This window comes from Mus musculus, chromosome 9 (genome assembly GCF_000001635.26).
Source record: "Mus musculus strain C57BL/6J chromosome 9, GRCm38.p6 C57BL/6J".
Lineage (NCBI taxonomy): Eukaryota > Metazoa > Chordata > Mammalia > Rodentia > Muridae > Mus > Mus musculus.
The window spans coordinates 115,949,971-115,977,968 of NC_000075.6; the positions used below are offsets into that span (position 1 = coordinate 115,949,971).

The 27,998-nt window shown below is 44.7% G+C and overlaps 1 protein-coding gene and 1 long non-coding RNA gene across 5 annotated transcripts in view; one reads left to right on the plus strand and one right to left on the minus strand.

Moving 5' to 3' along the window:
• Positions 1-27,998, plus strand: part of Gadl1 (glutamate decarboxylase-like 1) — a 191,506-nt gene that overhangs the window by 65,300 nt on the left and 98,208 nt on the right. For 2 of the 4 annotated variants that reach the window (XM_006512319.3, NM_028638.1), the window contains 5 exons: positions 4,602-4,681; positions 4,813-4,867; positions 10,387-10,503; positions 15,635-15,699; positions 16,272-16,353. In XM_006512319.3, coding sequence (XP_006512382.1) covers positions 4,602-4,681; positions 4,813-4,867; positions 10,387-10,503; positions 15,635-15,699; positions 16,272-16,353 — 399 coding nt within the window. Of the gene's footprint in view, positions 1-4,601; positions 4,682-4,812; positions 4,868-10,386; positions 10,504-15,634; positions 15,700-16,271; positions 16,354-20,822; positions 20,958-27,998 lie in introns of those variants that run through there. The other 2 variants (XM_017313628.2, XM_017313627.1) reach the window with 2 other exon arrangements.
• On the minus strand, positions 1,137-27,997 carry Gm31234. The gene is made up of 2 exons (XR_379936.2): positions 27,780-27,997; positions 1,137-1,367 (listed from the first exon to the last, which is right to left on the minus strand). It is a non-coding gene; the product is annotated as a predicted gene, 31234 (long non-coding RNA).

The following is a 27,998-nucleotide window of genomic DNA, read 5'->3' on the forward strand; positions in this document are numbered from 1 at the left end:
CAGGACATCTCCTGTAAGACAGTGTCTTCTACATATAACAGGGAGCTGCACCCACTAAATCTCTCCAATATACTTGCTTAAACAAGACCAGCATCATGACAACATCAGGTGACATGCCAGTGTGGATGGGGATAATCTGCCAAGACTCCACCCCTAGATGAAGGGCTCCAGACAGCTAATGGTTGAGGGGAAAGGGAGTATCAGGCTTTTCCAGGCAAAAGCCCCCTAATGGGTTATCTAATCCCTAAGTGGTCAGCACTAAACACATATACATATGTACAACAGTAGATGGACTCAGCAAGGTGTGTGTGTGTGTGTGTGTGTGTGTGTGTGTGTGTAGCACGCGTGCACACTCATGTGCAAACACCATAGATTTCATTTGAAAGTACTAGCTCCCTCTCTGTGACTCTTTCCTTCAAGTGTCTTATTTTATTAGAACTCAGATCATGACTGATGTCAGATCTACTCTCTACTCATAATTTCTTGCAAAGATGCTTTGTTTGAGTCATAGAAGGTTTATTTTTTTAATCTTTCCTTTCAAGGTAGAGAGGAAGGCAGGAGGCTTCAGCAACCACTGATGTCTCACATACATATATGCACGCATGCACGCGAGTGCATACACACACACACACACACACACACACACACACACACACACACACAGAGAGAGAGAGAGAGAGAGAGAGAGAGAGAGAGAGTCCAGAGCCACCAGAGTTCTCACATCTTTCATTCTCCAGTGAAGTGTAAGGTAAAGACATGAATGAGCCATTGCCTTTGAGTTAGGCCACCAGATTTGATTCTGATTTCCCAGCACAGATGATCTGAGTAGAGTTATAAAAGTCATGCCACTTCTCTGCTTTGCTTTCCTAAGTTGTGAACAGTGTGTCAGTTGGCTCTTGCCTCAAATTATCCCCAAACCCAGCAACCTAGAACTGCAGCCACATTCTAAGCCAGTTCTAAGCCTCTGAGACCCTGGAAAGTTGTGCCACTCTTGTCTGGGCTCCTTTATCTGGCAGGAGCAGGGGTGGTCCAGCTGACTGGTGCAAGTGACCCCTCTCCACCCTGTGTCCCTTGAACAGTACACCCCAACAGACAGTGCAGGCTCACTGTGAGAAGCCTGGAAACACACCAGCCACTGAGTGCTAGATCTTTGTATTTTCTCAATCTTCACTCTGCCCCGAATCCCCGCATTCCTACGTTACACATCTGGATATGGAATGCATATATCGTGCACTGGAGGTGTTTCTGCATGCTCCTCCTTTTTGACTATAGTTCATCTCTTGTTATGGGCCAGCAAGATCATCACCGTGTACTCCTGAGCTGTCGTTGGCCTTTCCACAGTGGCCTTTCCAATGCCGAGAGGAGATCTGTGGAGGGAAGTGATACAATTCTGCATTTGTGACTTGGTTAGCATTTTTCTGAGTGCCCTGAGTATAAAGTGAGAGGGTTTTTTTCTTGAGCTTTATGAGCAGAGATTGTTTTGAGAAACAGCACAGAGCAGAGATCATTGTCTGGCACTATAAGACGTGGGTCAAAACGAAGCACTTAACTCCCAGACAGTGAGTAACCTGGAACCAGTTCCTCCTAAGCAGGGCTGGCACCAGGGATTGAAATGAGAGGTCTAGGATGCTGATCTCCGGTCTGGTCCTCCTTGCACCTTGCACCTCAGTATTCCTTTACCTGAGGGATACGCGAGCAAACATCTATTCATTCCAGATAGGTCACATATGACACAGCAAAGAAACAATGCCACATATGTCTAGCTGTTGATTCAGTGAGCATACCATGGTTACTTAAAGGAGTGCGGGTGTGGGTAGGGCGTTACATACAGGAGCCCAGGTACCCCAAAGACCACAGCATCTGAAAAGCCAAGCCTAGTATGGGCGGGAACTATGGAAGTTGAATCCCTGGAGTTGGCTGTATGACTTGCAAGTGAATCAGATGGCTGGGGAGTTTCTTCTCCTGACAACTGTAAGCACTCTTAGAACGTTGGAGAGGGGCATTGTGAGTCCTGTACGTTTCAGGAACTCCCTGAGTCTTGTAGGTCTTTCTTAGTTCCTGAGCCTTAAGGGAATGTTTTCATTCTGAGGAAATTGCTATTCAATGTCCCCCTGATCTGGTGTGGGATGGATGCACTCCCACGCCCATGCCCTGGTCTTCCCAGCAGGAAATCAAGTGCCCTTTAAGATGTTCAGAGCATGAAGGTGAAGACCACCCATCTGCACTGACCCTGGCATCTTTAGAAGTGGGACTAGTTTTATGATCTTGGAGAAATCTCCCAAGCATTTTTGCTTTCTCTCCCTGGAAGGGCAACACTGACAAAGTCTGCTGCTCTTCTTACCTGAAAATTTGAGCATCAGATAAGTCACCACTAGACCAACAAAACCTGGACACAGCACACACCAATCAGCAATTCATCCTGAAAGCCCAGATCATAGGAAACATCCAAGGTCACAGACAAAGCATCCTTGCAAAAACCAGAAGGCGACACTTCGGCTCAGGGCTGACTTTCATGTTCTCACTGGCTCACAGCTTCTTCTTTGTGGGAACTGGTAACCACTTGAGTGGTTATACCTTCTGTAGATTTACAAAACCTGTGGGGAGGCTGGGTTTTAGAATGCCCGATTTGTCTTTGGCCAGTGACGGGAACAACCACCATTTACTTCAAAATGCAGTTATTGCTTCTCGGGTCCAAACTCCTAGGGTTTCCTTTCTCCAGAAGTAGTTGACGTATCTGAAGCCTCACTCCATTCTCTCTCCACTTTCTGGGCCCTTCTCAGAAACTCTCAGATGTTTGCCTTTTAGTTGGCAGACCTTAAAATAATATATCTGCTTCTCTGCATTTGAGGATGCTACTAGACTGTCCCTGGTCCTGATGTCCTGGGGATTAACTCCATGGCCGTTGTTTGATTCCTAGTCTAGACTTTTGCTCAGCCAGCATTGGTTGGAGACAGTGTGCTGTTTCTCATGGGGAGAGAGAGGGCTGTGATTTTCCTTGCCATCAGACGTCACTGGAAACAGGCTAGCATTTATCATTAGGAAATCGATAGCTGCTCGGATAGCTGGCAGAACGCACATCTCTGGTGAGAAATAATTCACCTTGGCTGTGTCACCTCAGTTGTGCAGGAGTGTTGCCCCCAGCCAGCACAGGCTGATGTAGCCCTCAGACATTAATTACATTTTTTATGTACATTATTACCCTCCAATATGCATATGTTCTGTGACACCCTGAAATAAATGCATCCTACGGGCATTTGGGATGTGTCCTGCTTGATATTTGGAAATTAATTATTTAGGATCGTCTCATTTTTCCTGGTTGTACAACTCCTTCTGCATTTTATTTTTACAGGGTTTTAGAAAAAAAACCCTCCCCATTTGACAAAAGGAGGAAAAAAATGATCACATTTGAGGAAATATATCAAGCTAAGTGAGAAGGCATGACTATTCTTTTAATGCATTCTTCCCTACAAATTAAAGTTACTTTTTTTTTTGGTATAATAATGTTCTTTATTGCCTTTGTTTCTCTGGCATGAAAAGGAATGACCTGACCACGTGTCCTCCTTCATACACAGAATGCTTTCTTCCATGTTGGAGTGCTAATTATGGGATAGTCTTTGAAGGGTGAAGCAGAGGGTCCAACAGTCTCCAGCCTTGTCAGTATTGTCAACAGGAGATAGGCTACACCTGCCAGACCCAACTGCTGTCCTTACTCTTGCCATGATGGAGTACAGCCATTACCTATCAATAGTACTTTGATTCATGTTATGCTAGCCATATTTCTTTCTTTCTTTCTTTCTTTCTTTCTTTCTTTCTTTCTTTCTTTCTTTCTTTCTTTCTTTCTCTCTTTCTTTCTTTCTTTTTTACATTTTTAAAATTAGGTATTTTCCTCATTTACATTTCCAATGCTATCCCAAAAGTCCCCCATACCCTCCCCCCCACTCCCCTCCCCTCCCCACTCCCCCCCCCCACTCCCACTTTTTGGCCCTGCTATCCATATTTCTATAGGGCTAATTTGATCCTTGATTTCAATGTTATAAAATTAGTCAAGTGTCTGATTTCTGTTTATAACTGATCTCCGCCCCCCCGCCCCCGGAAATAATTAAACCTTTCTCTTGTCATCTATGAGATAGCTTCTTGTCTCTCCTCAGAGAGTGTCAGGTCAGCAGAAGACTAAATTCTAAGCTTACATTAACTTGCCCGTAAGAGTACTGTCAAGGGAGACTTTTCTGAATCTTCCAAAAGACTCAGAATCTTCAGTGACCAAGTCTGCTCCATGCATTAAGCTGGGTTCACACGTTAACCAGTTCTTTCTGTGACGAGCTGATGGCATAGGCTTTATTGATATAATGCTTTCTGGATTGGCAAACCTAGTTCGCTACTTATTCAAGGTTCCAAAAAAATCTGCTTTCTCTGACCCCAAAGTCAACTGTCTCTGCCACTCAGCAGCTAAGTCCAGTTATCGTTTTCTTTCTTCTACGCGATCATGTTCCAAAGACTGTGCCGAAGCTATGAAGACACACGCAGCAGCAGCTTAGATAGTAAATAATACATCTTCCGGGCTTGCGTTTATTTCTGACCCTCCCCCTCCCTCTCTAATTCAGTGCCATTACTCCATGAAGAAAGCGGCCTCCTTCCTTGGGATTGGCACTCAGAACGTGTACTTTGTAGAAACAGATGGAAGGTAACAGGGTCGGAAGGGGGGCGCGGGCAGAAGCATTGCGGGTGGAGCAGGGAGAGCCTGCCTTCTAAAAACTCCACCTTTGCCTGTTAAGTACTGAGCATAACCGAATGTCTCAACTCTCCACCCCTCAGAGGAAAAATGATACCGGAGGATCTGGAAAAACAAATTTGGCAAGCGAGACAAGAGGTGAGAGTGAGGGTTTGGGAGAGACGGGCGTGGGTGGGGCCCGTGAGGCAGAGAACGCGGAGAGAATGCAGCCCACCAACCGCTATAGTAGTGTGTGAGAGAAGTGTGTGGGGACCTGCCTTGTGTAAGTTCTATTTCTTGGTGCACGGCTCTCCGATTTCTCGGGGACTTTCATTCCTGGGTGGCCAGAGTCCGTAAACACGTGCGTCATGGCATGTGGTCTCGATCTCTCCCTGTCCTCACTTGGGGGAATCTCTTAGTCTAGCACTTCTGTGCCAGAATGTTCTGTCTTCCTGAGCCGCTTGAACATGAGCTGAGATGCTGGCGTGCTTGCTGCTGGAGAAAGCCAGGCCTGACCTGTTTAACCGATGGGACCCCGCAAGGCTGGTCTTCGCACAGGAAACGGGTGTGGTTGCGTTCACTCCAGATTGCTTCTTGGGCCCAAACTGGTGCGCCTATGCTAGCTTTCTACTCCTTCCTCCCATTGAGCTCTCCAGTTCCTCCACTGCTAATGGAGCTGCAGACACACTGTAAACAGGTGGCTTATGCAAATGATCTGTTCTCATAGGCGTTTGCATTTGAAGATGGATGGGTTCATTATTTTAAGCCTTAATATTATATTTATATTGTTATACTCTCTCTTTACAAAGTTTGTGAAATTACTTTACCCCGGGGTCATTCTAAGTTACTATAGCTGGCTCAGAAGCTATACTTAATTTTTTTAAATTACATTTTATTTATTTTGGTGGGACAGGGTTGGGGCGGGGGGCATGCATGCCGTGGTCCACATAGAGAGGTCAGAGGACAACTTTTAGGAGTTGGTTCTCTTTTCCACCATGTGGGTTCTGGGGATTAAACTTAGATTTTCAGGCTTGGTACAGGTGCCTTCATTCTGTGAGCCATCTTGCTGGCCTTGGAGTCTATACTTTAAAAAAAACCTGTTACTGTTGTAGGTGCGTTGTCTTCAGGCACGTGTCTTCAAACCTACATGTATTGTTTTAGTTACTGTCTCACTGTCTGTGTAGACATGATCATTGTCTGGGGGGCTCATGTGCTCACAGTCTCAACTGGGTAAAAATTCTCCAAAATAGGGTCAGATTTTTCCCCTTCATTTGCTTGTTTTGTTTTTTTTACTGCCAGTCACACACACTTCCCTTTGGATGTTCTTTCATCTCTTCCGACATGATTTCCTATTGAAGAGAACTTTCACCACCCTAGGCGTGCTCGGTCGTCGCAGACACTGAGTGCTCTGCTTGGATGGCTCCTATTCTTTCCTCTTTCCTCCCTTTTCTCAAGCCCTCCATTCCCTCCCTCCCCTCCTGTTCCTTTTCTTTCCCCTTCCTATTCCTTCCCTTCCTTCTTCCTTTTCTCCATCTGCCTGCCTGCCTGTCTGTCTGTCTGTCTGTCTCTATTCTTTAGCTTTTTCATCATAGATGGCCTAGAAGTTTACAGAGCAGATGGAGCACGCCTCTTACCACCCGCCGAATGCACTCACAGATGCAGTTAGCTTTTCTTCTGTCTCCACCTCAGTCCCTTTCACTGCTCCGAATTCTGACCACCCCCCCACCCAGGCATTCCATCTATCCAGCAATAGTTGAGCATATCCATGAAGTATAGGCAATCTTATTTTTGAAATAGGACTGCGATTATAAAGGTAATCATTTCTTAATATAACAAAATATTCAGTTTATACCAAAAGTTTCCCTTTCCCCTTTAAAACAATAGCTGGCTTATTTAAGGAAGAATTCAGAAAAAGAAATCACACACACCCACATATATATACACACATATATATACATACACACACACATGCACACACATACATGATTTGTAGATATATACATACACACACACACATGCACACACATACATGATTTGTAGATATGATACATTTTTGGCAATCCACAGCTTCTTCTGCCTCTATTCTTATGCCTTGATTGCTTTGGGGAAGCATCCGTGTCCCTGAGTTTCAGCTCACGTTAAGGCTAGAGATTCTGACCCTCCCCTGCACTGTGTGTCCTTGTGTCTCCTGGAATGTGGTACTTGGACCTCCGTGAGATTCAAATAGGATTTCTTTTCGTTTTTTTACCTTTCCTTCTTCCTTGGAAAGAATGCCCGCTGCCTTCTTCTGTGATGGCGCTGGGTGGAACTTAGTGTCCTTTGGGTCTACCCATCTACTGTTAAATCCTCCCTTATCCCCACTTCATGAATTTGGCTGCCCCGGTGACCATTACCTGGAGTGACTTTGTAGTTCATGTTCCTGTGTCTCCCTCCCTCGTTGGCAGGCCTTCTGCTACAAACCGAATGTTTCCTCATGGATGCTTAGCCCCTAAGGAAATGATCTTCCCAGGCAAGGAGGAAAACCATGTCTTCATTTGCCTGATTTACCAGTTCTCAATATTCTGAGATCACTTTCCACACCGCCCCCCCCCACCGCCCCCGACCCCAACACACAAGGTCAACCTCCAGTGTGTGAGCACTCTTAGCAGTTTATATTTCTAGCATAGGTTGGCCTGATTCCACTGGAGTCATTACTTTTTTCTTCAATTTTTGTTTTTGCTTTTTGATACCCCATGTATAATAAACTGACATAATTCTTTTTTTTTAAAGATTTATTTCTTTATTTCGAGTATGTGAGTACAGTGTCACTGTCTTCAGACACACCAGAAGAGGGCATCAGATCCCATTACAGATGGTTGTGAGCCACCACGTGGTACTGGAAATTGAACTCAGGACCTTTGGGAGAGCAGCCAGTGCTCTTAACCACTGAGCCATCTCTCCAGCCCAAAACTGATATAATTCTGAAGCTGAGACCAGGGGAACAGAAGTTTGGAAAAATGAAAATTGCTTCAGGCAACAAGGACACACTGGTGTTTCTACCCGGTTTCCTTTGAAGTCAGTGCCTACATGGGCATGGATTCACCAGCAACCACCCTTGTACCCATTTGCAGGAAGTAGCACAGGATGGGAGGGTTTGTGGAGCTCAGTGGCTTAGACCTGCTTCTCTCTTTTCCAGTGTTTCTTTCATAGTACTTCAGACATGGAGCCATCAGCATGGGGTTTTGAGCTGGGGTTGAGCTCTCTGAGCCAAGGCTACCCATTAAAACATCTTTTAGGCAACAACCTTTGCTTGACGTTGTCACAGAGACAGTGCAAACTGCAGGGCACCAACAAAGTAGTTATTGACCAGTCCAGCGAGCAGGACCACTGTCTATTTCTAAGGTGGTTTTGAGCATGAGTGTTTGAAGCCACAAGCTTTCTCACAGAATATAGCTCGCAGGCAGTGTGAGATCAATACTGTTTCCCTGAACTTCGTAGTTAACAGCCAGAAATGAGGCAGGAAAAAAAAAACAGGAAATAAATTGCACATAAATGTGTGGTGTCTGGACCTATTAAAAACATGTGAATTAATAGGTGAGTAGAAGTCATTAGAACCCTCTAATAGCTTGCTTACCTGGGTAGTTTCTCTTGCTGGTCAAAACATCATACAGTGGATGAAGAAGATCCTACCCTTAAAGACACCTTAAACAGCTTCAGCAAATGACTTTTTTTTTGTCTGTTGCTTTGAATGATTGACTGACCTGACCCCGTTCTCATTCTGTTTAGGTCACTGACATGATAAACACTTAACCAATTATGGTTGAGTGCAGGGAAGAATTCCCCATGTTCATGGCTCCCCAGTGGGGGCTCTGTCACCTCCTGGCCCGGCTCTGAAAGGGTTGGGGTAGACCCAATCCTGTGTGCCACAGGTGTCTCCTCAGATGGCAACTGGATTCATTCTGTGCCCCTACCATGATTCCTGAGCATCTCAGTTGGGGGACGTGGGACCCAGTGGTCTCCCTCTGCCTCACTTCCCATAGAGAAATAACATCTTTCTATCAAAAGGTCAGTTACGTTGTAATAAGTTTGGTTCAGATACAAGTGACTATGGCATGCAAGGAGATAAGCATCGATTGCGATAACAATGAACTTCACCAAAATTCTGAGGGGAACTCTGCGCTATGCTAAACGGAAGTAAAACAATTTTCAGAAGAAATGGAATGGACAAGAGTGTCTCATTCCTCGTCTGCTAAAACCCTAGAGCTCATGCTATCCACATTTCCACAGTTGTCTGTAGATTGTCCCTGTCACTCTCCTCTTTCTCTGCCTGATTGGTATGCAGCTGCTGCTGTGTGCACTGTGCTTGCCTAACTTGACTGTGATTATTTTTCATCTCTGTGTTGTGCCCATTGTCTTAGTCAGGGTTCTCTAGAGCCACAGAACTTATGGTATATTGGGAATTTATTATGATGACTTACAATCTGTAGTCCAACTAACCCAACAATGTGAATGGGAAGTCCAAGAATCTAGTAGTTGCTCAGTCCTACGGAGGCTAGTTGTTTCCGCTGGTCTTCTGTAGAAATTGATTCTAACTCATGTGCTGGCAAGTCAATACAAGCAGTGAAGAAAAGTGAATCTTCCTTCTTCCAATGTCCTTATGTAGGCTTCCAGAAGAAGGTGTGGCCCAGATTAAAGGTGTGTGCCACCATGCCTAGATTTGGGTCTTGTTTTGTCCAAGGCTGACCTGGAACTCAGAGATATTCTTGCCTTAGTCTCCTAGAATTAAAGGCATGTTTTACCTTCCTGGGCCTAAGATTTTTACGGCCACTATGCCTCAAGATGTCCATGTCAAGATCCAGGTCAGAAACCTGTCTTCTAGCCTCAAGATCTGGATCACAGGTGTGCCCTCAACTTCTGGATTGTAGTTCATTCCAGATGTAGGGAAGTTGACAACCAGGAACAGCCATCACACCCAGGATCTTCTTTTTCTCATCCATGGTCCACTGGCATCTGATGCAAGCATCAGCTGTGTGAGGAGAGGACCAAGACAGGAGTAAGGCTGGTCCTCTTTCCCAACGCATGCTGTGAATTTATCCATGGCTGCTCAACATGGATAGACCTTCCCCATGAGATTGCTTCCTTCTTTCTGTTCACATTTGTTCTGTGTCTGCACTTGACTGCATATTTGTCTGGCAGCTGTATTTACTTAAATAAGCAGACAGCCTGTATGATTCACCCCTGGGGCTAGATTTTTGTCTACCAGTCCTGCCTGTATTTATTTGGGTGAGAGGGAGCACTGCAGGCTCTATAAAAGGGCAGAATGTCTCCTCAAGAGCAACCAAGAAGCCTACAGAGAGACTTTCTGTCATTTCCGGTGGTAGTGCCCACTTTGGACCTGGGTCATTACCAGAACATGAACTTGATGGACAGAATACAATGGACAGGACCTGATAGCAATAATCTTGACTCTAGCCATTGATCTGGACCAACGCAGGTCCAGGTTATAGCATTTTCTCAGTGTACTCAACCTGTTTATAATCACCAGAGGCCACATAGTATGGAAATGTCCCAACACTCACTGAATCAACCATGGCCTCCAAGGAGGCCCATCTGTCTTATATTCTATGTTCACAGCTTCTGACAAGGTGAGTTTCAGAACAGTAGTGATGATTCTCTCTCTGATTGGCTCCTTTCCACAGGGGGCGGTGCCATTTCTTGTCTGCGCCACCTCTGGTACCACCGTGCTGGGCGCATTTGACCCCCTGGATGAGATTGCTGAGGTCTGCGAGAGGCATGGCCTCTGGCTCCATGTGGATGTAAGTCCGTTGGTGTGTTTGTCCGTCTGTCTGTCTAACCTCTGAGTCCTTCCCTAGCTTCTCACACTCTGAGAATCTAGAAGCCTCTTACTTGGGAGTTATGTTTCTCATTTGGGAAATGAGCATGCACTTACTTTAAGGCTTCCAGAAGATTCTAAGACCTCAGATCTGTTCGGATTTCGTTCTCTGGGTTTCACAGGACTTTCTTCTTTTCCCATGAACCTTCTTTTTTTTGGGTCCCCCAAATGGGCAAAGCAGTGCCATGTCAGGGAAACAGTGGCAGGGAAACCAGAGACTGTGACTTTGATTTCTGATCTGCATCATCTTCTCCATTGGGCTCAGCCTTGAGTTTGCAGTTGTTCAGTTGCAGGGGGAGATGGCCAATGAAGTATCTTCCAGCTCTAAAATTATGATTCCAATCAGCGAGAAGTGCAGAAAAAGAAAAAAAAAACTATCCTACCTTCCATAATTATGTGTCTTAATTAAAGCAGGTTTTAGCTGGATCCATAATAGATAATTGTTTGAGGGAAAGGGATATAATTTATGTTCTTCATAATTTTCCAACTTAAAGGCTTGGGTTTTTTTCTAATTCATTTCATAAGTCCTGGGGTTGTTCATAATACATTTTCCTTTAAGCTAAAGGTAATTTTTATTACAGGTCTACTTGTTCAGGGTTTAAAAGTTCCACGTGTTTTATTTCATTCCCTCCTCTTCCTGCCCTGCCCTCCTGTTCCCTTCTTCTCCCTCCTCTTCCCTGCCTTTCCCCTTTCTTTTACCCCCCAAATCTTTCTGTTCCCTTCATCCTGCCCCCCTTCATCCCCTCCTTTCTCCTCTTCCCTGTAGGCATGGACTTTATGCAACCAACTTTTAATATGGGCACAACCTCTCCCACAACCTCTCCCATCACCCAGCAGAGGTGGTGGAAAAGTTATTGGGATGTTGGGGAAGTGGACTGTTCAGCAATAGCTCTTTGGGGGAGAGCTCGATCTTCTTCGCCAGCAGTTCAGTCCCTTAGCAAACACTGAATACGACTCAGCAGCTGGAGACCATTCCTTTAGGCAGGCAGACACCAGGCACGAACCAGCAGCTGTCGTTCAACCCTGAAGGAATCATTGGGCTTGCCAGCAGGCCTGAGGGGAGGCCAAGAAAGTGGTAAACTGATGCAGGAACCTCACAGGAAGTTCTTGGGTGAGCTTCTCTCAATGGCAGCCTAGTGAAGAATATCGAGGTGGAGCGAACCAAACCAATGCACAGTTAGTGCTTGTCTCCTGGTGTCTGTGGGGTCGTATTTATACTACGTCATCAAGCGTTTCCTTTCAAGCATCTGCTTTAGCAAGACATCATTTGACATAACTAACTTTCCAAAGAAACCAAGTTTCCACTTCACTTCCCCTTCTGTGTTTTCCTCCTCCTCCCCTCCCCTTCTTTTCTTTCCCTTCTTCCCTCTTCCTTGCCTCCTTTCCCTCCCTTCTTCCCTTCTCTTTCTTTATTCTCCCTCTCCCCCCTCTCTCTTTTCTTTTCCTCCCTGGCTCCCTTCCTCACTCTTCCCTTCCGCATTCCTTTCTTTTATATGAATCCAGACATTTGTGGGTTTGAATATACCTTAGAGAAGGAATGGCTGAATATGTTCAGGAGGCTTTCGTGTGTCTTCCCAGGCAGGAGAGTAGCCAAGATCTTTCTGATCAGAAGAGATATGTAATAACTCACTGAATGGAAGATGGCCAAGCGTTAAGGACATACACCACATATATTTTATAGTTCAGTGCATTTTATTCTTCTGAAGTGAATTGTCTACAGAATGATCTAGGGAGATCACTTGAGTCCTTTAAGGTTTCACTAAGTAGATGGTAATGTTGGGTGAACCAGACACAGGCTCACTGGAGTCACAGGGCTGATTAACACGCCAATAGCAATACTTCAGGTGATTCTTTGTGACTTCGTTAAATGGAGCTTGCATATTCTTATCTGCTCGATTTTTAACTTACACCTTATTGATTTTTATCGCCTTAGAAATGTGGTGATACTTAATGTCCTAAGAGATAATGTGCAGTGAGTACTTTAGTTAACCATGGAAATAAGGAGAAACAATCAAATATGCCAACATTCTCCTTAAATATTCTACTCTCATAAGAGAAACATCAATAGGGGTTACAGGTTTACGTGGAACATTGTAGCTACAGAAGCTTTGAAATTGGAAATGATCTAAAGAGATTTATGTGGCTTAGACAGAATTTGTAATTTATAGATGGTAAGAAAAAGATCTTTTTTTAAATTAAAGGTTAAAATTTGAAGAAAATTCTTTACTGAGAAAATAAGCTACACTAACTGAGTGTATTTGCACATTGTAGGCATCCAACTGATTGTACTTGCACATAGTAGGCATGTTATGTGAGTAAATTTGACAACAGCCTCTCTGAATTTGTTTGAAGAAGCAAACACGGCCTAACATTAAGACAGTTTTTATTCATCCTGCACAGTGGCATGTATCTAATCCATTGGACAATTTGATTACGATAGAATATAACTTACATTTAGGAAATTCCATATACTATGCACAGTCCATTAATGTTAAAGGTAAGATCTTGGCAGAATCACAATAGTTGCTCTGACTTCTTATACATTTCTAAGGACATTAACTCCTTTTCCGGTTTTGTGATATCTTGTCCCATCCCCCGTGAGAATGAATGTGTGGACTCCTCCAGGGCTGGCCACCTTTTGGGAGCAGAGGCTGGTTCCCAGAGATCTCCCTCTTCCCCTCTAGTTGTCACAATTCTCATAGGAGCTTTGGGATAAGCATTCTATCTATGTCTATTTTATTTTTTAAGTAGGGTGTCAAGAACTTGCTATATAGCCAAAGATGACCTTAAAAATCCTTCATCCTCTTGCCCTCATCTCCCAGGTGCTGAGATTACAGGTCTATGCTATCACTCTGTACTTATTGATCTCAGACCTTTGTGAATGGCAGACAAACACTCTACTAACCAAGCTATGTCTGCAGCCCCCATTGTCTTTAAACTCATGAGCTTGGGAGTATTCGGAATCTTGGCTCTACTCTTGCCCTCACCTGTATTTCAAGGCTAACTCTATTAACGTATGAGCAGGCAATCAGAGAGCAAGATCTTGTGATGCTTAACACGTACTAAGACCTCAGTGATGGTCCTTAGGGAGGGAGAAAGTCAAGTCATCCCACCAGACAGTGATTAGTTTGATGTTGTAAATTCTAGAGTTGGGAACTGAGGAAGGGAGATAACTAGAAGCAGGACTGTGGCATCAGCAGGGTTAATTTATTTTTTTCTCTGTTTAAATCTATTAAGAAATATATTTGTCCATGGATGTTCCCTACTCTGCCCAATGACTCCGTGAACCAAAAGAAGAGTTCTTGTGATTTTAAACTTAAATCTGGCTCAGAAGGATTAATTTAGGGGGTGAGGAAGAGTCAGGGGTTGTACAAGGGACCAGGGACAGCAAAATGTAGGGAACGAGACTGCAGGAGAGTGGAAATGGGCATGACCGATTTGTACTGTTTACTTCCAGCCTCAGTGAAATTGGGTCTTTGCGAGGCCTGTGGGATGTGGCAGCATTGAGAAAGTGAAGGTAGAAAGGACTACATGACAAGTCCAGTGTATTAATTCTTTACCTGGGGGGTTGGGCAATCACGAAAAGCACACGTCATGGAGTCTTCAGGGATTTTGTTGAATCAGGGCTGCAACTGAAAGGATCCCACCGAGGGTTCAGGGTCTGAACCTTGAAGATAGGTTCACTTTAAGGTTTGCACAGAAGTCTGACCCTGGAGTAAGTTCTTCCTTGAGCTTCTACCGCATGGCTCACAATCCTCACCCTTGCCCCAGCCATGAATGGAAGTTACTCTTAGAAGGGATTTAATGCCATAGCATGGTTGGTGCTATACTCTCTTGGCTACCAATGGGCAGCTCCAGTAGTTCTCTGAGAGCTGTAAGAGTGTGTCATTTCCTCCCTCTTCTACCTCTAGATCGCACATACTCCTGCTGCTTCTTAATATACTTTAGCATCTATCTACCTTTGACCTTACCATTGAAAGGCAATAGTGTCTACCTGCTAGGCAACTCTAGGACTCAACTGTTGCCTGAAGCATCCCCATCCTTCCTCAGATCGCCAGGTGATGCTCTCTCATTGGCTAAATGATCCCTCTGACTAACCCACAATAGTATCAGGTAAAGAGAATGGGCTTGGGATCCTCAATCTGGTTTCAGTTACCCATGATACCCCAGAGTATCTACCTGGTACTTCTGAGCCTTAGTTTCCTGCAGAAGTGGAGATAGCCATAACTCCATCCTTCACAGAACGCTGTGGAATTTCATGGGGGGGGGGGTGGAATCTCAGAGCATTCAGCAGGGTACAAGGTTCAGATGTGCTCAGAGTCTCTCCCTGCATCTGCCCTTCGTTATAGATTAAAACTCACAGTTCTGCACCATGTTCAAGAACAGGTTAACTATCATGTCCTCCCATTTGTATTGCTCCTCCTTTCCTTCCCACCCCCCTTCCTATGAGACTTTCCATCCATGTTCTTTACCTCTGTCCTGTTCTTTGGTACTTGGGATGTCATCTCTCCACTAGACCACCCCCTTAACTTCCAAGCTCCCTCGCTTTTATTCTCCTACACTTTGCTTGCAAGTATTTCTGAAAACTGCTTGGCCAAAAAGATCTAATTTTCCCTAGAGGATAATTTTCCACCTACCCAACCCCCGGTGACCTTCTAGCTACTTTGCCGTCAATGTCCTCATTCATGGCACAGAATACCAACCTTTGGTTCATGACTCATAGTACATAGTGTGCAGCAACACTAAGAAGACGCCATCTGTTCCAGACCCAAAGCATCGGGAGGGCACGGGCTGCCTCTTTGTAACTTATTTTTGTCCATACAAAGCTCAATTGGCTATTAATAGACCCATTTCGTTATGATGTGTGGTTTTTACATCTATGAGTTAATGAGGACTCTACTGGGGTTCGTATTGCCTGATCAGACTCCCCAGAATTCGAATCAGTAAACATGATATCAAATGTACCAAATGACATGTGTGGGTCTGCTATGGCAGTTCATGGGTAGGGCAATTACACTGAAGTAACTGTCTTGGGTATATAAATATCTCCACAGGCCTCTTGGGGCGGCTCAGCTTTGGTGTCAAGAAAGCACCGCCGGCTCCTGCATGGCATCCACAGGTAAATTTAGGCTCCTGTTTTGCACCTTGGCTTTTATTTCGGGAAAAGCAACTGTTGGGATGTCTCTATCTGAGTGGAATTTAGAAAACATGGCTGGGGGAGTAACTCAGTCAATTAGGTCCTTACCAAAGGACCCAAGTCTGTCCCCCCAGAATCCATGTGAAAAATTGCCATATGTGGTAGTAGACACATGTAATCTAGTGTTGGAGAAGCAGACATAGGCTGATCCCACAGACTCACTGCTCTGCCATCCAAGGCTAATCAGCCTGCTCTGGCCACCAAGAGACTGTCTCAAAACACCAAAAAGGTGGATGGCATCCTGAGGAATGATGCTGAAATTTGATCTCTGGCTTCTACACACACACACACACACACACACACACACACACACACACACACACACTACAGAAACCATGTTTTTCTCAAACAAAATGTTCTCTACATTGTTCCCATCCCTTAGATGAGGAATCCCATGGACTGATAATGTATATAGGAGACCTCAGTAGTATTTCCCATCTCCCTACAGCAGCTAGCCAGGCCCCTCTCTGATCTCTTTTTCTTTGACACTACAGGGCTGACTCAGTGGCCTGGAACCCACACAAGATGCTGATGGCGGGAATCCAGTGCTCTGCTCTACTTGTCAAGGACAAATCTGTGAGTTTTCCTGTGTTTTACAGCAATAGAATGCGCTCAGTCTCCAAATTTGTAGGAGCTCCATGGTTGCTCATTCGTTGATGTCTTGAATGAAGTGTAGATGATCCCCAGGAAATGGCCATGAACTTGAAACAAAAGATAAATAGACTCAGAGAAAGAACTTGCGCTTCTCTAGTGGCCTTGTGGATTTGATTGAGGCATTATATAATTTTATCTATTAGAGAAAAATATGTTCTCTTATACCCTCATTTGGATTATACATTAAACTTGGCTTTAAATCTCAACCCCCCCCCCCCCCATTGACTGAGTCTGGAATTTAAGTCATGTCAAAAATTCTGCACACTGGGAATGTGGAACAGATGTGTGTCACACATTACCTCAGACACGTAATACCCTTACGGGGACTTAGTTGTGTGTTTCTATGGGAGGGCATTAGTTAAGGGCTGGTCTCCGAGTGCAGGCTTGCTGGGGTTGGCTTTCTCAAGCTCTTTCTGGAGTATGAGGGAGAGTTGAGCGCTACTCTGATGACTGAAGCAAGTGGGACAAGGGTTGCTGAGCTGCTGAGCTCTCTTGGCCAGACTCATGAAAGACATGCTTCGTGTGGGTTAAATAAGGATCCTGTGGGAAGTGGCCCAGGCTGAGAAGTGCCACCTCATTCTTAGAAATGCCTCCTCAGGATCTGCCTTCAGCATGTGGGTGATCTTTCCCAGCCATCTGTTTACATCAGAGGGGACTCCCTTTGCCAACGTGAAAGTCATTTCGTTATTTTTTTTAAAGGAGTTTTATTGCAAATGAAAAACATATTTAAAACTTGAAGTTTTACTCTTACATGTGAAGATATTTAAATGGCCTTTCTTTCTTTCTTTTTTAACAAATAAATGTGATATTTCATGTTGGCACCCTGTGTGTTTTGACACGGCCAAAGAGTGTCCATCCAAAATTAAGAAAGGTTTTGCATCCCCAGCAGTAGCTACTTTCAGGGATATGGTCTGCCTCCAAATGTTTTGTTAGGTTGGTTCTAGTTGACTGTTCACAGGTTGGTTATGGTTGACCGTCTTCACAGTCTGGTTAGAGTTGACTGTCTTCACAGGTTGATAAGAGTTGACTGTCTTCACAGGTTGATAAGAGTTGACTGTCTTCCCAGGTCCATTAGAATTAAGTGTCTTCACAGCCTGATCAGAGTTGACTGTTTTATGGGTTGGTTACAGTCAACTGTAGTCACAAGTTAGCTATAGGTGACTGTCTTCACAGATTGATTAGACTCGACAGTGTTCCCAGCTGGTTATAGGTAACTATCTTAATTACCACTTGACCCTTTTGGTTTAAATTTTTTTAAAACCGCGAGTTGGTTGTATTTATAACTGGAGGTAGTTTAAGATTATCATGCCATTTTGAGTCAAAGAACACACTCAAGTTACTCACAGATGCATAGTTAGGACAGGATAGAAATAGGTGTAAACCCAACTTCCTTTTGGACTCAATTCAGGGACAGAAACAGCCCAGATGCACACTGTGCGCCAGGCACTTGGCATTTTCCTTCTCCCCTCCTCATCCGACCTGAATGACAAACTATCTGTTGGAGTGATGTTCTTAGAAATGGAAAATTTAGACAGAAAGTTCTGAGTACTCTTTATATAACTCCCTCGCTGCTCTGTTCTATCTTCTTCTCTGATCACATTTGAATGACCTATCAAAGAATTGGCTCACATTTACATAAGTAGGCAATTATACTTCTGAATCATACACCTCATTAGTAAGGGTTACATTTTCATGTTTTGAAAATGAATTCTTTCCTAAATTGCAGTTATAACAATGGTCCCTGTTCCCATGGCATGATTAAGAGGCTAACAGAGTTGCATTCGCTGTGCAAGGAACTGAGCAACCGAAGCAATGTTTTCTTGAGGAAAAACTCATTTTTTACTTAAGTGGATTAGAAAGCTCAGCCATGAGATGGGAGAAACGTCAATCACTTGCAGAAGTTTTTTCGTTGAGAGTATCTGTCTCATTTACCCCTGCTTTCTCTGTGTTATTCTGCTTTATGTTCATTCAGTTAGCCTCTCAGTCAACGGATTTGCCTGACCCAGATAGGCCCTACACTGCTTATCCTAGGAGTTGGGCAGTGCATAAGAGACATTTCCCACAGTCAGAGAGTTTATCAGTTCATAGAGAAAATGACAACAGAACAGACATCAGATCAGATGTCACAAAGATGACATCACTTCTTTGTGTGATGTGTGCTTCTGCACATACATGTGTGCAAATGTGCTCAACATGAGATAGCACAAGACAGGTTGACACTGGGATGTCTTCTTCAACCACTTCTCAACTTTATTGTTTGATATAGTGTCTCTCACTAAACCAGACTTTACTGTTTCTGTCACACTTGCTGGCTTTGAGTCCCCAAGGTCCACAGGACCCTTCCCCAGTGCCAGGAATACAGATGTGCACCACTGTGCCATGCTTTTGTGTGGATGCTGGAGACTTGAACTTAGGTCCTCAGACTTGGGCATCAAGTGCTTTAACCACTGAGCCCTCTCACCAGCCTTACCTATTTGACCCTGTGCTTGGTCTTTTGATAGGCGCATTGAAGAACATCAAGATGCCTTGGTTCTAAGTGAGGTAGCTGTTACATTCTTCTTCTCTTCTTATCATCCCCAGTATCCACCAAACAGCTTCCTTTTTGATCTGCATGTCATAGATCTGGCCAGATGTTTGATGCAGTGCAGTTAAAAAAAGGCTTTGAGTTTCTGATCAGGACGATACTCATGAGATGAAAATTCTCCCCTCCTTTCTTACTTGTATGCAGTGGTAATAGAACCAGAAAGGTGGATGTCTGGCAGTCACCTTGTGAACATAAGACAGTGAGTGACCTTAGATTAAACCACCAACATGTCCATAGTGTCAACAAAGAAAGGAGAAAGCCTTTCTCTGGGGTAATAACTTTGAATCGTTGTGACAAGTCTGAAAACACCTGCTTTTAGACTCCGTGACAGGATTCAAGTGACAAATGTCCTTGTGGCTGGAACTATCTCCATTGGGTAAGCTGTGTGTACAGCAGAATACACTCCCCTCTGAAACAGAGACGAATATAAGATGGAGAAATCACAGTAGGGAGATGCGGTACCCCAGGTGCAAAGAACAATATGTGCAGATTTTCTAAGAAAAGAAAGTCCTTGTTAACTTTCAAAAGCTGGAAGGAGTTTGTTGGGGCTGACAGAAGCACGGATGATCTTGTTAAAATGAGCAGGAAATGGGATGGAAAGTTTAGGCTGTGGGCAGACCACACCACAATTTAGAGATCATCCTAACGATTTCCGACTTGATCTTTAGAGAGGGAAAAACATTAAAATTAGACAGTATTGGGACTGGAGAGGCAGCTTGGCATTTCAGAGCACTACTGCTCCTCCAGAGGGCCTGGGGATAGATCCCAGCAGCCACATGATGGTTCATAACTGTCCATAGCTCTAGTTCCAGAGGATCCTAGCTCCTCTTTTTGCCTCCTTTGGCAGCAGGCAGGCATGTGGTGTTCATACACACATGCATGCATGCAAAACAGCTATATACATAAAGTTCAAATAAATACATCTTTTTCAAGAATGGAAAGCATTCACCATCTAGGTGGGGCTTCCTGTTTCAGCTAAGCTCATCTGGATAGCCCTCAGAGCATACTCAGAATCTTGTCAGATTTTAAATCCTGTCAAGTTGACCATCAGTATTAACCATCACAGCTAGGCAGTTATAACAAATATGGATGACATCCTATAGCTACATCACATCAACTCTACGGGGCTGAATGGTCACATACCTATGAGGGATGAAGAAGGAGATGTCAAGCTTGATTCTCTAAGTACTAATGTGGCAACTGAGTGAGTCAGACTCTTTAGTGAGATGGGTTGAGGAAGGATTGGAGCATGAAATCTCTTGATTAAAGTGTTGGATATCTACAATGTGAGAATACGGCCCATTCAGGTAAAGCCGCTGACGTAGAAGAAGATGTCTTGGCTAGAAAAAGCTACCTGGAGGATCCTAGCTCTCTTAAGGGCGGTTGGAAGCCTTCAGAGGAACTTTAGAATAAGAAAATAGAAAGAGATCGAAGCTTCTGTCTTTGTCTTAGTTAGGGTCACCATCACCATGATGAAACACCATGACCATAAGTAGCTTGAGGAGTAGAGGGTTTATTTGGCTGACACATACTGCATCACAGTCCACTGAGGGAAGCCAGTATGGGAACTCCAACCTGAAGACTGAAGCTGATGCAGAGGCCATGAGACAGTGCTGCTTACTGGCTTGCTCCTTGTGGCTTGCTTTTCCTGCTTTCTTATGGAATCCAAGATCACCAACCCCGGTGATACCACTCACAGTGGATTGGGCCCTCCTCCATCGATCCCTAATTATGAAAATGCACTACATTATATTATATTTTATGCCTATACTAGATCTTATGGAGCCATGTTTTTCCCTCCTATTAGATGACTCCAGCATATGAAGTTGATATGAAACAACCCAGAAAGTCTTGAAGAGCTTCAGGGATTGAGTAGAAGAGCTAAACTCTGTGGGAAGGCTGAGACAGAATGGCCAGGAAGATAGTCGAAGTGATAATGAGTTCAAAGAAAGAACGTCTATGGGAAAATGTGTGTGTTCTTGTCACGGAATTTTCTACAGCAAAAGACAGTCTAACAATCGAAGAGCTGAGCAAATTTATTTAGGACCAAGTTGTGTGTGACACAGGAGCCCTTAAAAATAACAAATTGAGGGCTGGGGAATATCCCACAGTGGTAGAGTATTTGCCTAGTATCGTGAATTCCTAAGTACAACTCAGTTTTAGAGTAAAAGACTTAAAGACTGATGCAGAATATTTTATCACACTATGAACCCCAAGATTGTGTTATTTATGAAAGTACCTGTTTCTAGTTGCAGTGTGGCTCCATCCTTAGCAAATACCTTCAATCCCTCTGGCTGAAATACAGACACACCCTTAGCACACACCTTTAATCCCAAACAATGAAGGTAAAGTTAGTTTGTAGAAGGAAGTATCCATGTTTGAAAGTGATGTCTACTTGAGTGGAAGACAATATGACAGGTCAGAGAAAGATCTGACAGGATAGGATCTGCCCAACTCTCACAAAAAGAGAGAGGAAAGGGAAGCAACGTAAGGGCCAGTGAAGAGAAAGGAGAGGAGGCAGTTTTATCAGGCGTTGTACAGAGACAGGTTGAAGAGAGAACAAGTTAGACACAGGTGAAGACAGAAAGAGCAAGAGAATGAGAAGGAGCCAGCAGATGAGATCAGATTGCTAAAATAAGTTTGAGGCCAAGCAGAGCAATTCAGGAGAAACCAAAAGAAGCCAGACTGAATCAGTCAGCTTGGTGAGGAATGTGAGCCAGAAGAGCCGAGTTGAACCAGCCAGCCAGAACTCGGAAAGGGCTAGAAAGGGGGAGCCCATTCTGCAGTTAAGTCTGCAAACCTTCTAGGCCTAGAGTGGATTGTATGGAGGCAAGACGTTTCCGGAGCTAGGCCTGGGATAGCAGACTGGAGCAGTAAGCCCTGGAGACAACAATTACCAGGAGAATAAAAGATAATTCACAGAAGACCAAGTGAAAACAGTTTTTCTGTGGCTGGCCACAGAGAAGCATCACCATGACGAGGGAAGTATAGCGGGCTTAGCTTGGCCCAAGGGCTCAGCATGGCCTGCTTGCTCAGCTTCCTCTTAGTGCCATGAAGAACCCGAGAAAGGAAGACCTGCATATAGGGAAGAAAAGTCAGGGAGATCTTTCCTGACCACTTAAGGGAGAAGAGCATCAGAGAGACCTCTGAGCTGTCCCACCGTGGGATGCTGTTTTAGGTTAGTGAGTGACGTCCATTCTTTGTCACTGTATCAGTTCCTGCCTTGTTGCCATAGCAAAATACCAGGCAGAAGCAACTTAAAGGGGAAGGGTTTATTTTCACCAAAACAGTGCCACCAGCCGTGGACAAAATAGTCAAATTCATAAGCCTGTGGAGCACTTTATAGACTCAAACTGTAACATCCTGTCCCTGATTCCCAAAGGTTCCTGGCCATCTCATAATGTAACGTGCATTCGGTCCAATATGAAGAGGCTCAAGAGTCTTAATGGTCCAACACTGCTGAAAAGTCCAAATCCAAAACATCTTCTGAGATTTGGGGCACATGAGTCAGCTACAAGTCACTGTAACATCAATAATCAAGTTACATACTTCCAATAAACAATGGCGCAGAGTAATCATCCCCACTTGAAAAGCAAAGAATGGGAAGATAGGAAGCCAAGAGGACCAAAGCAGTATGGGAACCCAGCAGGGCACACACTAAACCCAGCAGTGCACACACCAAACCCTGGAGTTCAGCTCATGTCTTATATCAGGGCACATAGAGCATCATGTGAGCTCCAAGGAGCTTGGAAGGCCCTGATGCTGGGTCCTTTCCATTTGCTGGACACAAGGTCCCTCTCGTGATGGCTTTCCATGCTGCCTCCAACTCTCTTGACCTTCCATCATCCTGAGGTCTCCATGGCAACTTAGACCTCACCCTCACAGCCTCATGCCTAGCTCTCTCAGGGGAGAGAACTAAGAATCTTTAATTTCTCCCACCCCAAATTATTTCTTTGGGGAACCTGGAGGTGCCATCATTCACATTACATAGATACTGAACTCATTGTTAAGCCCCACTCAGGCCTGAGTGTACCTCGACTAGTGCCCAGTGAATGGTGGTTTTAATTTAAACTCCCTTCTGCAGTTGGTGTAAGGGTTTACTCTAGTTGAAAGATGGCAAATTAGCAGCAGAAAGTGGTCAGGAAATGATCTCCCTAATTTGTGCTCTGTGGAGTGTTTCTGGCACTGGTCTGAGGGTTTGCTGTGGTGTGCTGACTAATTCTCTGCCTTGGTCAGGGGTCACTGCAGGAACAAAGCACACCTCCATGCTCAAAGCTGTCCTCCCTGGAGCACCCTTTGTACCACGAGGATGAAACGAAGGCGAGATGGTCCCAGGAGTCTACGATTATAAATAGGTTGACCGCAGGTGTAAAAGGTGTGTGCCTGTGCGGCTGCGCAGGAAAGAGGAGCATGGTGCACCTGTGCGGCTGCGCAGGAAGGAGGAGCATGGTGTACCTGTGCGGCTGCGCAGGAAGAAGGCGCATGCTCAGATACTTTGATCAGAAATGAAAGCCCAGGATTCTATCGGTGGCACAGATGAAGTGGCGGGGGCGGGGGAAGCTCAATATCCACCTTTCAATTTCTGAGTGTTTATTAGGAGAATTTTAGTTTCCAAAAGACTCAAAAATAAATGTTAACAGGGAACAGCTCATCAGAAGTCCTTTGGAGTGTTAACACCTCCGTTTCATTTCTTCCCACCCCGTCATCTGGCTTAACTGCAAAGGCTCACGTTTGAACCCAGCAGCCACAGGGAACTCAAGTGGCAGCTTCCTTTCTTTCTATTTACAAAGATTATGCTGGCACTATGGATCGTTTTTTGTTCTGTGTGTGGTATGTGTGAGCATCTGTATGTGTGCTTGCATGTGTATTGGTGGACTTGTGTGCAAGTGTGTGCATGTGTGTGTGCATGCATGTGTGTATGTGCATGCATGTGTGTGTGTGTGTGTGTGTGTGCGCACGTGCATATGTGTGTGTGTAACAGTAAGTTGATGTTGGGTGTAATGCCTTCCTTTATCACTCTCTACATTAAACACCAAGGCAGGGCTTCTCATTTGAAGCTATAATTTGCCAATTTGACTAATCTAGACAGGCAACTTGCCTAGCTAAGGACTCCCTGTCTCCACCCCCTGAGCACTGGGATTCCAAGAGGAGGACTACATTTATGTTAGTTCTGGGAAATCAATTACCCATCGAGCTATCTCTTCAGCCATAAACAGAATGGATTTTTAAAAGCCCATGTCCATTTCGAGATTTCTTTTTCCAAAGTGCTAAAGGAAGGAACGACGAAGGAAGGCTCACAGAGCACTGCTCTCTGAAGATGCCCTTCGCTCATTTCCTGCAGCATCCGTACCATTTAAGGGTACCCACTTAGACATCAATCCACAAAACGTGCTGCACAGTTTGCTTTTGCCACACAGCCTTTCAAACACAATTAGAATTATAGTTCTATATCATTCTGTAACTTTATAGCTAAAAAGCATCCTATCATTTGATATGCTATAGTTTATATGACTGACCCCCTTAAGATTGACTAATTAAATGTATTAATTTTTTATTATTCTGCTTCTTAGAAATCACATGCACACGTGTTTGCCTGCATGTGAGTGTAGGTGCCTAAGGCCAGACACATTGGATCCCTCTGGAGCTGGAGCGACAGGCATTGTAAGCTATCTGATGTGGGTGCTGGGAACCGAACTCAGGTCCACTGCAAAAGGAGTACACACTCTTAACAACTGAGCCACCTCTCCAGCCCCACTCTAATTCTTGGTAATTACAAATTTAATCGCCATCTCTGAGGCTCATTCTGTGTAAAATTCCTAGAAGCTGATGAACCATGACCAGGGTTCATGATGATTTTCTCTGCCTGCTTTGTAATTTTCCTTCAAAGGTTGGTTACATTCCCCCTAGGAGAATGTATGTGTTTAACCTTTGACGTCAGGGGGTATTGAGGGATGTCACTATGCTAGGCAAGATATCTGCTCACTTGTAGACAGTGAACTGCAAGCATCTTCCTTCTAATTTTATCTAGTGACATTTTATACCTACATCTCCAGCATCATCCCAAGCTCAAGGCATCAACATATAATCCTTTGCTCCCAAGGTTTCAGGTGTGTAGATGGAGAGACAAGGGCTCATTTTCTTTTGTTCATATTCCCTCTAGAGGAGGGTCAGCTGTAGATCTGCTGGTTTTTTAAGGGGAAAGGGTGGGAAGAAGAAGAAAGGTAGGGAATTTAGTCAGCACACAGCCATGGAGGATGTGCTGTGGGTCATGCAGGGGAGAGAGAGAGGGGGGCAGGGGAGGGAGGAAGGGAAGAAAGAAAAGAAAAAGAAAGAAAGGAAGAAAGAGAGGAAGGAAGGAAGGAAGGAAGGAAGGAAGGAAGGAAGGAAGGAAAGAAGGAAAGGAAGGAAGGAAGGAAGGAAGGAAGGAAAGGAAGGAAGGAAAGAAAGAAAGAAAGAAAGAAAGAAAGAAAGAAAGAAAGAAAGAAAGAAAGAAAGAAAGAAAAGGCAGGCACAAAGAAAGGAAGGAAAGAAGGAAGAGAGGGAAAAGGAGGGGAAAAGAGGAAGGGGAAGGGAGGAGGAAGAGGAGAGAGAAAGGAGGGAAGGAAAAAGGAAGGGCAAAAGGGAAGAGGAAAAGAGAGGAAGGGAGGAGAGGAAAGGAGAGGGGACTGATGCCTTCTTCAACCATAGTTTCCCCCCAAGACAGAAGCTGGAATCAATCATACTCGGGTATTTGGTACTTCTCATCTGCATTTCTGGTCCTGTTCTAAATAATACATTACTGCAATGATAGCTCTTCTGTGACATTCCAAAAATACACAGAAAAGAGAGAGAGAGAGAGAGAGAGAGAGAGAGAGAGAGAGAGAGAGAGAGAGAGAGAGAGAGAGAGAGAGAAATAGATTTCCCATCCTAGAAAGTAGAGCAAGGTGTATCTGCTTAGTGACGATCACCTCCCTGCTCTTGTGTTTGGACCAGAGTCCACCTGAGCAGAGGCGTTTCCTGCCATTCAGAGAACCCACGTGCCTTTATAGACACACATCCAACTCTTTAGAATGGCAGCCCTGCTCACTGGGGTAGGAGAAGAGGGAGGCAAGTGTGTGAAGTGCCTGTAAGGGAGAGGCTCCTCCCCTTCAGGGAATTTCCATCTTCCCATGCTCGAGGCAGCCAGACCCCAGCATCTTTCACTTTTTTTTTTTTTTGAGACAGGGTTTCTCTGTGGTGTAGCCCTGGCTGTCCTGGAACTCACTCTGTAGACCAGGCTGGCCTTGAACTCAGAAATCTGCCTGCCTCTGCCTCCTGAGTGCTGGGATTAAAGGCGTGCGCCACCAATGGATGCTCACTCTTCATCCCTGCTGCTTCTTCCCTGGTACTTTGGCCAAGTGGAGAACAGCATCACTGTGGCAGTACTAATTCCATTCATAATGGACAAAACAGACCTTTCTTTGAACACTTTCTCTGTGTGTTATGTATGTATGTGTTTGCATGTGTATGTGCATGGCAGGGAGTGGGCAGAAGCCAACATTGGCTGCCTTCCTTAATTTCTATCCATCTTATTTTTGAGACAGGGTCTCTCTCTGAACCTGGAACCCATTGGCTGGGGTAGATCGGCTGGCCAGCCAGGGCCCGGGATCCTCCTGTCCTTGCCTCCCCAGCACTGGCTTGCAGAGGCGTGTGACACCAACCTGGCTTTTTATTTGAGTGCTGAGGTTAGGAGCTCAGATCCATAGGTTTGTGTAGCAAGCATTTTACTTACCCACTTAGCCCTCTCCCAGACTACTTACTTTTAAAATTAAATAAACACAGATCATTTTCTTTTCACACAACTGTTGTGCATGTGGATGCTTCTACCAAGGCATCAGAAGCACGAGGCTGTCAGTCACCAAAAGTGACACTTGTTCTACCTTTATCTAAGAGGAAAGGGGTTATAATATCATCAGCGTCTTGTGCTCAAAATCCACTGTAGTCATCTCCTACCAATAAACCAGGACAATTGGGTTTCTGTGTTTGGTTGTTGGTATTGCCTCGGTCATTAATTTTAATGAGAGCGTCTGTGCCATGTTTCAGATCCAGGCTCCTTGTAGGCTGGTACATTAATTCTGTTGCTTACGAAGTCCCCAGGGCATGTTATCACACACCCATGATCGCACACTCCAATATCAATCATTAGTTACTATCTAGGTATAGACAAACTCGGGTCCTAACAAAAAGCATGAGCAAGCTGCCAGCAGAGGTTGTCAATGGCCCCTGGAATCAGCTTGTATAGGCTGTTACATGAGCCCCTCATGGACAGAATGGGCCTCATTCACCCTGCAGTTCTTCTCTACAGTACAACCACTGTCAATCAATTAAATGTAGGAAAGACGCTTTTTAGTCAAGGAGATGGCACAGTTGGAAAAATACAGGCTTTGTAGGCATGAAGACCTGAATTCAGCCCCATAATATGTAAAAAGCAGGGTAGCTGAATCAGGGAGTTCCGGGTCTCAGTAAACAAAGTAACCAGAATGCTGGGGAAGGGCAGATGAGGCTGTCCTCTGACCTCCACACAGACAACAGGCTCATGGATGGATACACATACGTAAGCGTGCATCGCACATGCGTTAATTAACTGAGAGAACAAGCATCTAGAAGCAGCTGAATTGGAATATCTCTCCGTTACCAAGTACTACTGCACACACCTCAGTATAATCTACTGTCATGGCGACATCGGCAGCAACCCCACCCCCCCACCCCACCCCCACCCCACCCCCAGTCCCAGGTTGGCACTTACAGTCTTTGCTCTGTACCAGCACCGGGCGTGTTATTTGGATGCTCAGGCACCCAGTAATACACCGATGATTCATGCTTTCCGTCCCCAGACACCAAAGTGTCTTTCCCCCAGGAAGTTATTTTTGCTTTAGAGTCTAATGAGGCTGGACAAGTAGAAGAGACGCTTGCTCTTCTAGAGTTTGCTGGATCCCTTTTAACCAACCCCTTTGAATGAGCAGAG